This window comes from Phragmites australis, chromosome 2 (genome assembly GCF_958298935.1).
Source record: "Phragmites australis chromosome 2, lpPhrAust1.1, whole genome shotgun sequence".
Classification (NCBI taxonomy): domain Eukaryota; kingdom Viridiplantae; phylum Streptophyta; class Magnoliopsida; order Poales; family Poaceae; genus Phragmites; species Phragmites australis.
In genome coordinates, this window is record NC_084922.1 from 42,586,756 (window position 1) to 42,598,804 (window position 12,049).

Below are 12,049 nucleotides of genomic sequence, written 5' to 3' on the forward strand. Positions count from 1 at the left end.
CACCTGATGTCATGCGACATCGCTAACACATAAGGACAAATTTACGCCTCAGTACCGAAGTCATCGTAACATCGACGTAAGCGATCATATCCACCCTCACCCCTCCTCTGCCATAGGGAATAGGATCATCTGACGTCTATAGAGCAAAGTCGAAGAGCTACAGTGTCTCTAACTTTGCTTCATCTCAGCCGTGCGTTTGAGTAGCAACAGATCAGATGTGGAGCTACAGTATACGAATAAATAGTAAATTTGTACAATTTTTTATTAACAGTAATAATGTACAGTATTCTAATAAATAGTAACTAGACTTATTTTACTGTTCGACTCTGGATCCGGATCCCCTGACGTCAGGGATGAATGTGAGTAGATGAACAGTCCCCTTACATCAATTTACTGTAGCAAAATACTGCAGCAACAGTTCTGTTAGTTTACTGTACATATTTTATTGTCCATTACACTGTAGCAGTACATCTGATCCATCCATCCATGATCCAACAATCTACAGAGATTTGAAGTCACCTGACTTCACCAGCGGGTGAAGTCACCTGATCCGTTCCGTTCGACTCTGACGTTGAGACAGACGATCCGTTCCCCGCCACGGATTCCAGAGCGGATATAAAACGCGCCTGTATAGCAGCCCAACCGACCCGGCCCCGTCTCGTCGTTTCTTCTCGGAAGCCAGCAGCGCCCAGATCCCACCCGCTCCGCAAACCACCGCCACTTCCACTGTCCCCTGCCTGGCCTCGGATCAAAGCAGTAATACGCTTAATCGCGGCCGGTTCGAGCCCTCTCCGGTCGCGGGACGCGCTTGCGCACTAGCAGGATTTCTCCCGGGAGGCCTCAGCCTCGGCTCTCGGCCCCCTCCCTCCCCGCGCGAGTCCCCTGGGTCTCGAGACTCGCGGTGAGTTGAGTTCTCGCATTCTCGGGCCAATCTGCGGTCTGCCTTCCGCTTGGGATTGTTTTGGGGGTTCCGGAGATTGCGAGGCGTAGCGTGTGGGTAATGGCGGGTCCTCGTCGCGGTCGCTCTTCCTCGCATTGGGTGATTCGTGACTTTTTTTGTTTGTTTGTTTGATGGGATTGTGATTGATTTGTGGTGCTGGAATTTTGAGCTCGGTTGTGTCATGATCCGCGGAGTGGTTTTGTGCGGCTTTGGTAATTGGTGATGAAGCAGTTGGAGTTGGATGTGGCGTGACGAATCGAACGCGAGCCACGGGTGCTCACGTCGCTGTGGGGAATCGGATCTCCCAACCATGCCGATTTGGTACTCAGGAGCAGTGGAGTGCTCGGAAATTCATGTCGTCGTTTCTCTAGCAATCGAGCTGGTTGGAATCTAGTTAGGTTTTCTGTTCGGTCCTATTTTTTCCCAATTTGATTTGGTTGTCCTCGCATCGTCGTCCGCTCGTGTGGTTTCGTGCAAACTTGAAGTTAGTATGTTTCTGAAGCTATGCTTACTTGGTTACGCGAATTCGGTGCGCTGAGCTGTGCGCGTTCTGCTTGACGCGCTCTGCGCGGACGGCGAGCTCTGTTCCGGTTGGGCTGCCTGTGAACAACCAGCTTCAATAGCAGTTCCAGAATAATTCGGTGCGCTGAGCTGTGCGCGTTCTGCTTGACGCGCTCTGCGCGGACGGCGAGCTCTGTTCCGGTTGGGCTGCCTGTGAACAACCAGCTTCAATAGCAGTTCCAGAATTTTCCTGCGTTTGCTTCTATATTTTGCTTTCTAAGTCATTCTTAATGGCAGCGTTGCGTGGGCCACTGGGTCCTGGTTGTGAAGCCGGAAAGGCAAGGAAAGAAGGCTTCAGAGTCTGGTCTGGGTTCAAGCCATGATGGAGAGGTCGCTGCTGGAGGCGCTGGCCACGGCGGCGCAGGGAGGCACCACGGGGACGTCGGTGCTGGACATGCTCAAGTACGCCGTGCTGCCCATCGCCAAGGTGTTCACCGTCTGCTTCATGGGGTTCCTCATGGCCTCCAAGTACATCAACATCCTCCAGCACAACGGCCGCAAGCTTCTCAACGGGGTGAGCTTTGTGTCTTGTAATAAAAGCTAGCTAATGGGAAGCTGTCCGATGGACAATGGTAGTTGGATGTTGTCTAAAGTAGGAAGATGTGGAGCAGTAGTTGACTTGATTGTGCTCATAAGCTTTCTCGTGTATCGAATTAAACTGACATTTTCATTCTTTGTTGCAGCTTGTGTTTTCGCTTCTGCTTCCTTGCCTTATATTTTCCCAATTGGGTAGAGCAATCACAATCGAAAAGATGATACAATGGTACGGATAATTTGGATGGCTGTCATACTTCAGTTTTGTCATTATCCAGTAACTTAATACTGTGTTATGCTTCATCCAAGGGTGCTGTATAGTTCTTGAATTCTGTTGTGTGAGCTATTGACCGAGATGTTGTTTTGAACTAATATTTTATTTATTATGCGCCTCTATAAGCAAAACCGTGGTTCTTAGTTCTTACCATTATTGTACTTGATAGTACAATCGTATGGTTTACCATTGTTGATCTTTCTGGCTGGGTCAATTTTTTAGTCGTGAACTAACCTCCAAATTTCTGCAGAAAAACAAAACCGAAATGGACCAACTGGAGGTGAAGGAAATGGTTTTAAGTTGATTTTAGGGGTCAAAGGAATTGACTTTCTTACTGGCAATATATATGTCGTTGAAATTGATTGAGCTTGATGTTCAGGACTATTCAGTCCTTGTTTATTTTTCATATGCCTCAATTTACTTACCCTTCTGACATATATATGTATCTCAAGTGTCCACTTTTATGCATAAACTGCTTTAGGAGTATGTTCTAGAGGTGTTTTTCTTTGTCAAATAACTGTTCTGCTCTTGTGTTCTGCTCTTCCTGTTGTATTAGTGGTAATACTTGCATATTTGCAGGTGGTATATTCCAGTAAATATTGTTGTAGGAGCAGTGTCTGGATCTTTGATTGGCTTTGTTGTGGCATCTATCATCCGACCCCCTTACCCGTACTTCAAGTTCACTGTTATCCATATAGGAATAGGTACCACTTTTCTTTCTTGAAAAGAATTTGCATTTCTCTTTTCCATTCCTCTATGCTATACTGATACTGTGATACGACTACTTATTTTTTTATGCAGGAAATATTGGAAATATACCTCTGGTCCTCATTGCAGCATTATGTCGGGATCCATCTAATCCGTTTGGTGACTCTGATAAATGCAACCAAGATGGAAATGCATATATCTCATTTGGTCAATGGGTATTTCGTATTCTTCTCGTTTCCCAAGTCATACATGTTCATGTTTCAGGCATACAAATAGCTGTTGGGATCATTCACTCAGTGAATCTTTAACTTGTTGCAGGTTGGTGCAATTATTGTTTACACATATGTATTCAAGATGCTTGCTCCACCACCAGGACAGACCTTTGATGGCTCTGAAGAAGACGAACTTCCAATCAAGGCATCTGGAGAGAATGCAGTGCCCCAACTAGGTAAATATCCAACAAGCATTTGCACAAGTACTGTAGCAGAGGATGAGCCTCTGTTATCCGCTGAGGAAGTTCAAAATGAAAGTGCCACTTCTTTGGGATCAAAGGTAAGAGACTGTAATCATGGACATAGTGTTTAAACATCAATTTGATGCACTTACTTCCCACTGGAAAATAAATAATCATGTTCATGTTAATGCAGATAATGGGCCATGTTAAATGTGTTGTTAGATTCCTAAAAGACAAGCAGCTTCTCCAACCACCAATTATTGCATCTGTATGTATTGCTGCTGCAGTATTCCACTAGCAATCAATACAAATTATTTCTGAATTCGATGCCTTGAGTGTGTTTACATTATGCACAGGCTTTTGCAATTGTCATTGGTGTTGTCCCATTCTTGAAGAATTTTGTCCTTACGGATGATGCACCTCTGTTCTTTCTTACAGACAGCTGCCTCATTCTTGGGTATTTACATGTCTCATTCTTGGTTTCTTTTTGCAAAATACAGATCTCTTGCCAATAAAATTACTAACTGAGACGAGCTATGATGGCATCTAGTCTCTAATTCTGTTACACACTTTCAGGGAAGCTATGATCCCATGCATTTTACTTGCTGTTGGGGGCAATCTTGTTGATGGTAAGCATCTATGCTATTCGAAACTCTGGGAAACTTGCATAGAATGAGATCACCCGTAGCACAACCATCTTACAGGGTTCAGAGGCATTTCTCATGATTTCATCTTTACCCATGTTTGTGGTATCAGGTCCTGGTGAAGGAAGTAAAAGGCTTGGTGTACGTACCACCGTGGCTATAATTTTTGCGCGGTTGGTCTTGGTCCCTCTTGCTGGGGTTGGCATTGTCTTGTTAGTTGATAAACTTGGTTTCATTCCAAAAGGAGACAAAATGTTCAAGTTTGTCCTGCTACTACAACATTCTATGCCCACATCGGTGCTGTCAGGTATGAGAAACCATTAAGGGATACTACTTATCACTTGCCATCATGTGCGCATGTGTATAGACTCATCTAGTAATTTTGTGTGTTAGATGAGATCTGTTAGGTAATGGGGGGCTGAGTGCCATGTTCTGCATGTTAGCAAACCACATTAAGGGCGTCTCCAACAATATAGTCAACTTGCTAGCTATAAAATTGTATATGTCACTAGTAGATAGCACAATAGACCAACTAGCTATTCACACTTTTCAAATCTAATACGGGTCCACATGTAATAGGGCTATAAATAACTGCATGCTTCTTAGAATCTGCTATAGACTAACTACTAGTTAGTAGCTAGCTTTTATCTCTCCTCTCTGCCATGCAGGATAAATGCTGGCATGTACTCTTATAGCTAGCTAATCTGGCATTGTTGGAGATGCCCCAAGGAATTTGATTGTACGATCATTTTGTTTGCAGGTGCTGTTGCAAACCTGAGAGGGTGTGGAAAAGAATCAGCTGCGATCTTGTTCTGGGTTCACATTTTTGCCGTGTTCTCCATGGCAGGATGGATCATTTTCTATTTGAGCTTGCTCTTCTAAGTATGTCGATCGGTTATAAAGCAGTTTTCTGCTCACATTTGCACTTGTGCAGGTGTAACAGCAATTTCTTGCTACTTAAAGTTACTTTGATATAATATCAGGGCAATTGATCTGCAGATACCTACTGCACAGGAAGATCTTAAAAAGAAATTTCATCCAAAGTCGACGACGAAAATATTGCCATGACCTGTACAATAGCCACTAAATCACGCCGAAAGCTTTAGAGGTACGAGTTGTATCAGTACAGATATACGGTTACTCCAATGCTATGGTAACTGTGGTTTCCTCCCGCTGCTACGAGCAGTGAGCGATGAGAATTCGATATGAGCGTACAGCGTGTTGCACTGCTGCTACAATCAGATTATTACACCGAACCCTTTAGATCGGGATGCCATGCTCTTCCAATCACTACACATATTTTCTTTTTTCTTTTTCAAAATAATGTAGGACCCCATAATCTCGATTCAATCCTCTACTTGGTCAATGTCTATGTTTGAGAACTCGTATTCAAATACAGTAGCATAATTGTATAATACTGTATCTCTTTTGCATGCCCATTATAGCGTGTCGATTGTGCGGCACATCGTATTTCCTATTGTATACCATGCAGAATCTGTGCCCACTGCTCGCCCATCCGTGGGCCTGATTATCGGAAGCGAAGACTTGCAACTTTGCAAGTTTCAAGCGCAAGCCAGCGGTTTCCAGCGTTTTTCTGTCACCTTACTGACAGCGATAGTTGCCTTAAGTTATGCACACATCAAATGTCGTCTGATCTCTCCATGTGCTTTATAGAGTTACAGATCTGGGACCCTGTAGATCTGAGCAAACAAGTTCCGTCCCACGAGATATTTGAAGCTAGGATCAATAATTGCGTAACTAAAAGAAGTCACCATTTTTTCTACAAAGAAGAAGGAAAGATAATCCGTGCTCGTTGAATAGAATATACTACCAACTTTCGAATCACGCCAGCACAGTGTACACGCTGGTGTTGGATGAGATAAAAGCGCCAATCAAGCGAGCATTGCATCATCTGATCTGAATCAGCCCAATGTTGCATGCTGAATTGCTGATCGGCGGATCCGCTGGGACGAACATGTTATGAACCTATTGATCGAAGAAACCACTATTATATGTTGGGAAGGGATGTCTTCCAACGGATGGGATGTCCATTCAACTTGTATATATGTACATGGAGACATTGAATGAAAGAATCGAATTTCACTCTCATTCCTCTCTCGTCTCACTACTGTTATATTGACTTGCAACATTAATGGCCTATATTGTGCAGGACCACATGACGGATCTAAGCACCCAAATCAGATCGGCATCACATTAGCTATAGAAGATGGTCCAGTTTATAATTATCCACCATTGCCTTCAAGCCATCATAGGGGTCACAGCCACGATGATGATCACTACAGCAACGCCATGCCGACGGCCACTATTACTCGCCCAGATCCACAAACCCTGCCACCTTCTTGATTGGCGGCAAGTGCCACAGAGCTACATAAATCTGCCACCAAGAAGGTTCGCAGGTCAGAATGGGGCGCCTAACTTGGGAATGGGGCTTGGAGCTGGAGCACTGGCTGCTGGAACTCTGATATTTGGTGAAAACTTGTTGCCAGGACCAAGTTTCGGTGCTGGTCTAGATGGTGCGAGCTTAACTGTATCTTCAGATGCACCATTGAGCTTTTTGTGTCCATGTTGCGCTTGTTCTAGCGACATCTGAAAAGCTACGGGCACTCTATCGGATATAATGGAATTATGTTGCTCAGATGGCTGCAGTCCTTCATCCAACCTATCAAGGCATGCAACATTTCATAGATCATGTCAGCCTCAGGGTGTCCCCTGTCCCCACTGACAAAAGCATGCATCACGGTTCCACTACCACCATTCTCTCCACCAACTTCAACCCAGCTGCAACCGGGGGCAGCCTTTTGTACTCCTCGCCGTCTCATCTCCCCTCTCACCTCTTCCAACTCCTCAAAGTTGCCATCCCAACCGTAAGTGTTGGCGAGCAAAACCCATCCACCACTCCCTGACTCCTCTGCCACCATCAGCATTCTAGCTGTCTCTTGTGCTCTCTCCTTGTCACCATGCATCCGGCATGCCGCAAGGTATGTCCTCCATGCTCCAGCACCCACATCCCCCGCTTCTTCTACTACCTGTCTTGCTTCATCCAACCTCCCTGCTCGCCCAAGAATGTCGGTCACACATGCATAGTGCTCCAGCTGTGGCTCCAACCCAAACTCCTCTTTCATCCGCCTTAGAAGACCCTTCCCTTCCTCGACAAGCCCAGAGTGGCTGCAGGCCGACAATGCCCCCAGCAGCGTGACCTCATCTGGCACCAGCCCTTCTTCTACCTCTGTCATCTGTTGGAACAGCTCCAGTGCCTCTTGCCCATGTCCATGAGATGCATAGCCATCAATCATAATGTTCCATGACGCCACATCCCGCTGGTGCGTCCAATCAAAGACACGACGAGACTCATCCAGCCCACCGCTCTTTGCATACATGTCCGCCAGTGCATTGCAAGCGAAAACGTCCAGTGCACCATCACGAGCCAGTCCGCTTGTCACGATGTACCCATGCACCTGCCTCCCAACCTGCAGTGATGCAGTTTGCGCGCATGCAGGGAGAACAGCCGCGACGGTCAGTGCATCCGGCCACACTGCAGAACACCTCATCCTCGCAAATAGCCTCATCGTCCCCACATGGTCAGCCGAGTACTGGAGCGCTGACAGCATTGAGTTCCAGCTGAACAGATCCTTGTCTGTCTCTGCCATCCCCTCAAACACCCTTGTTGCATCGTCTACATGATGGCACTTCCCGTAAAGATCTATCAACGCGTTACACACAGATGCCTCCTTGTCAAATCCTGATTTCACCAGCAACCCATGAACCGCAGACCCACGCCCCAAATCTGCCGTCGCGGTGCAAACTGACAGTATCCCGGTGACAGTGAAGCTGCTGATCTCCACCGCGCCTTCCTCCCTCATCTTCCGGAAGCACTCCAGGGCGCGGTCAAAGCACCCGAGCTTCGCGAACCCATTTACCATCGCATTCCACACCACGACATCCAGGTCGGTCAATTCGTCGAACAGGCTGTGCGCGTGGTCGGCGAGGCCGAATTTGAGGCACGCGCGGAGCATGGCGCTAGCGCAGAAGAGGTCGCGGGCGAGGCCGCAGCGGAGGGCGAGCGCGTGGAGCGCGAGCAGGTGCGGCGGGGAGGGGGCGGAGGAGAGGAGGGGAGGGAAGGAGAAGGCGTCTGGGGAGTGGGCGAGGCGGAGGCGGCGGAAGAGCGGGAGCGCGAGCGCGTGGGGCAGGGAGAGCGCGGCGTTGAAGCAGGGGAGCGGGGCCGAGGGCGCGAGTAGGAGCGGGATGGCGGGGTGCAGCGCGGCCGGGTAGCGCGCGTAGAGAGAGACGAGGGAGGTGAGCACGGCGGGGGAGGCGGCGAGGCGGCCGGACACGACGAGGTGCGCATGGAGCGGCGGGAGGAGCCGCGCGGAGGGAGGGGCCGCGCGGGAGAGGATGGCGCGGAGCGGGAACCGCAGCGCCGCCATCCTTAGGCGGGCGCGTCGGGCGGCGGGGAAAGCGAGGCGGCCACGGCTGAGGCCCTCTTTGTTTGTTGAGCTAGAGATCGTGAAATACTTAAATAAATAAATAGGTAGCTTGCGAAATTAAATAATAGTAATTTGACATTTAAATTTCAACAATCTATCTCCTCTCCGATTGTCGTGTCGTATATGGTAAAGTATGAATACATCAGAATACCCATCGAACTTTTGTGAATAAATAGGGCACCAAAATAGACTTAACATAAAAACAATAATCTAACTCTTAAAATCTAAGTTATCATCTAAGTTATCAAACAGCTATTAACTTTTTAAATCTAAGTTTTAACTCACGTTGCTGCCGTAGGAGGGGCGAGAGGAGGAAGAAGAGGACGGCGGCGGTGAGAGGAAGACGAAGGACGTGCTCACTTAAAGCCCGCGCGGCGATACCGCGCGCGCGGTATATATTATTTCCGCGTACGCCGCGGTCTTCGCGCACCGTGCGCCGATGGGGAGCGACGCGATTCGGCGAGATCCGCTGCTCCCGCGGCTTTTCGGCTCGTGATTTGGGCCGTGCTCTCACGTTGCGGCCGCCGGCGCGGAGACAATTCGGCCCGTATCCTCGCGGCTTGGGCCATTTCAGCGGAAGGAGCTGCGACGAGAAATGATTGCGGGATCGTGCGTTTCCGTGAAAGGATCCGGGTACCGGTGGTGGGGGATCGTCCTTGGCTTCTGGCGGGTGACACGAGCTCCTGAATTTGTGCTCCCGGTATCCTCAACTTTACAGGCGCCAAGTCGCCAACAGCATCATCAAAAGGTTAAAGAACGAAGGTATGGGTCAGTTCCGATACAGCCTTTATTTGTCACAGGCCGAGCCGGGGAGGGCGAGGGACCCCCCGTGTCTGTGGGGGCCGTGACAAGCTGACAGCACGGTGCATGGCATGGCATGGGCGGCGTGTTGCTACGCATGGCGTCGGCGCATGTGCTTTCCCAGTATCTTGTACACTCCGCGGGCGCGCGCGGCGAAGCCAGCGGCGGCTGCGACCGCCCGCGCGCTAGCTTTGCTGCTGGCCGGTGACGCCGCACGTTGCCGGTCGGCGCGCGACGCGGAGCTTGGCACTTGCCGCCCCCAACACTCGGATCCTCCCGGTTCTCCCTGGTAACATGCGTGATTTGGGCTACTCACCCCACCCATGGCAACCATACCGTGTCCGTCGCATCCTATGCTCCCTCGCTCTGTCGTCTCTCCGGTACACACACAAAAAAAAAAACTAGCCGCGTAAATACAAAACTGCGGAGAGAGAGGCCAGTGGAGCATGCATGTGAGAGCATGGTAGGGTCAGGCATAGATCGGCAGGCGAGCATTGGTCCCGAAACGGCAAAACGTGGCGCCGATCCCCCTACTACCATTTTCTCGCGTGGAGCGTGTCATCGTCTACCAGCCTTCCGCGTAGGATCACCGCCCACACGGAAGAGTTCCATATGCGCCTGCCTGATTCCAACGCACGCTGCTCCCCGCCTCACGGCTCCCGATCGTTTGTCAACACATGGGGGTCTTCTCTTTGTTGTTGTTTGCCGTTTTGTCTTGTAGTCAGTAGTACGTCTCGCATGGGCGAAACTACTCGGAAGGGAAAGGGTGCGGATGCACTAGGAAAAAAACGAAAATCATAGTTAAATCTTAGAATTTTAATTTTAACGTACCTCTCAACTTAAACTTATGCACCCACTCAATCTAATCTTGTGAGCTACATCCCTCCATTTCGTTTTAGTTTCATCACTTTTTTTACACCCCTCCATTTCGTTTTAGTTTCATCACTTTGTCTTGTGTGAGACTATTGTTTTCTTCAGTGGATGAGACAGTAAGCTTTGCTTACCTATCAATTGTAATTAGCTAGGAAGATGGTAGTAAAATTATTCATCTGTCAACTCCTACGAGTGGTTAATGAAACTCCTAAAAAGTTCGTGTATGGAGGGAGAGGAGACATACTGGGCGAAAATAACTTCCAATTCGAATGCAACCTACAACATTGGACATTTTTAAAAAAATCGATAAATGAGACCACAGACATTTTTTTAAAAATTTCAATAAATTATGCATTAACACGAACATACACATTAACACTGTTCACCGACATGGCAGGTCACATACATGTGGGCAGTATAGTATCTTCTCTTTGATTCTTTTTTTAATACTGCCTTTTGCTTTTTATTTAGCATCTATGCTTGTCTATACTATCTCCATACTCTATTATCTTTGTTTCGGACATGAACGCAATCTCCAACACATATACTTGATCATTACTTTTGTAAGGAAAAGCTTATATGTTCGATTAAATATATGTTATGAAAATCTATCTATTCTATTAAATATAACAATAGTAGTATATAGCAACTAAGAAAAAAAGTAAGGAAACTCAATCTCCAATACATATGTGCTTGAATTCTTATAAAAAATAAAAATGTATATTCATCTCTGTTTTTTTCTATTTTGTGGGCGCTGGTTATAAAGCCTTATATTTCATTAGTAGCTAGCTTACGGATCAACTAATCCCTTCTTAGCTAAGAAATTCCATAGGCACCTTCTGATGGCAAAACTACCAACACCATTTTCACGTGAGTTTTGCATAACAATATATAGTCAAAGCTTTGATTATGAAAAGCCGTTTGCCCACACGGGTCCTTAAAATGACATCTAGCTGAGAGTTAATGAAGTATATAGATAATTTCTACTTCAATAAGAAACTAATCATAGCTAGCCTTACACTTATCTTTCAATGGTAGCCTTACACTTTTATGAAGAAACCTTACACTAATGATAGAGAGCATCACACTACCTAAAAGGAAAACAATTGCCGCAAAGAAAAAAAGTATTAAACGGGCTCGTATAACACAATAACCATACGAAACTATGAGATGGGGCAAGCATCAGGCATCTGCCTCACCCCTAACCTGAAAATCTTATATGTTCGATGGGTAGGTCGCCAGTAGTAGGTGGTAGACTGGTAGTTGCACAATGAAGCGTTTTGGTACTTCTTGTAAGCAAGGGTAGAGTAAAAAACAAGGAAGCATCATAGACAAATGAGCGACGGGTAGCATGCATGTTGTTCAAGTGTTGACTAGAGGTGATGGTCACGAGAAGGTACGATGAACGAGACGACGTTATGGTACAGGTATTGATGTAAACGTGAACGATGTGATATCTATAATTCTATAAAATACTCCATCCAATTATAAATATGGATCATTTTAGACTTGTACATAAAGAATAAGAAAGTGGATCAAATAACCTTGTTGCCCTTCATTTATTCTGTATTGAAAAAGATAACTCATTTATTTATGAGAGTGGTAGTATTTGTTAAACAAGGGTAAGATAGGAATAAAAGAGAAAAAATACATAAAAGTTTGAGAATGACTTATATTTAGAAAATAGTTGATAAGGCTAAAACGACATATATTTGTAATTAGAGTGAGTATATATTATGATAGATCCGATTAATT

The 12,049-nt window shown here is 46.6% G+C and overlaps 2 protein-coding genes across 2 annotated transcripts; one reads left to right on the forward strand and one right to left on the reverse strand.

The window, feature by feature from the left end:
- The first annotated feature begins 630 nt into the window (after window positions 1-630).
- Window positions 631-5,597, forward strand: LOC133909009 (protein PIN-LIKES 6-like). The gene is made up of 12 exons (XM_062351270.1): window positions 631-901; window positions 1,739-2,015; window positions 2,185-2,264; window positions 2,889-3,013; window positions 3,111-3,232; window positions 3,336-3,569; window positions 3,665-3,739; window positions 3,828-3,928; window positions 4,048-4,100; window positions 4,228-4,422; window positions 4,876-4,997; window positions 5,099-5,597. Exons 2-11 carry the CDS (start codon window positions 1,821-1,823, stop codon window positions 4,995-4,997), a joined length of 1,302 nt encoding a protein of 433 aa, XP_062207254.1. The 5' UTR covers window positions 631-901; window positions 1,739-1,820; the 3' UTR covers window positions 5,099-5,597.
- Window positions 5,598-6,123: 526 nt separating this feature from the next.
- On the reverse strand, window positions 6,124-8,647 carry LOC133909008 (pentatricopeptide repeat-containing protein At3g14730-like). The gene has a single exon (XM_062351269.1). It carries the CDS (start codon window positions 8,558-8,560, stop codon window positions 6,731-6,733), a length of 1,830 nt encoding a protein of 609 aa, XP_062207253.1. The 5' UTR covers window positions 8,561-8,647; the 3' UTR covers window positions 6,124-6,730.
- Window positions 8,648-12,049: the final 3,402 nt, after the last annotated feature.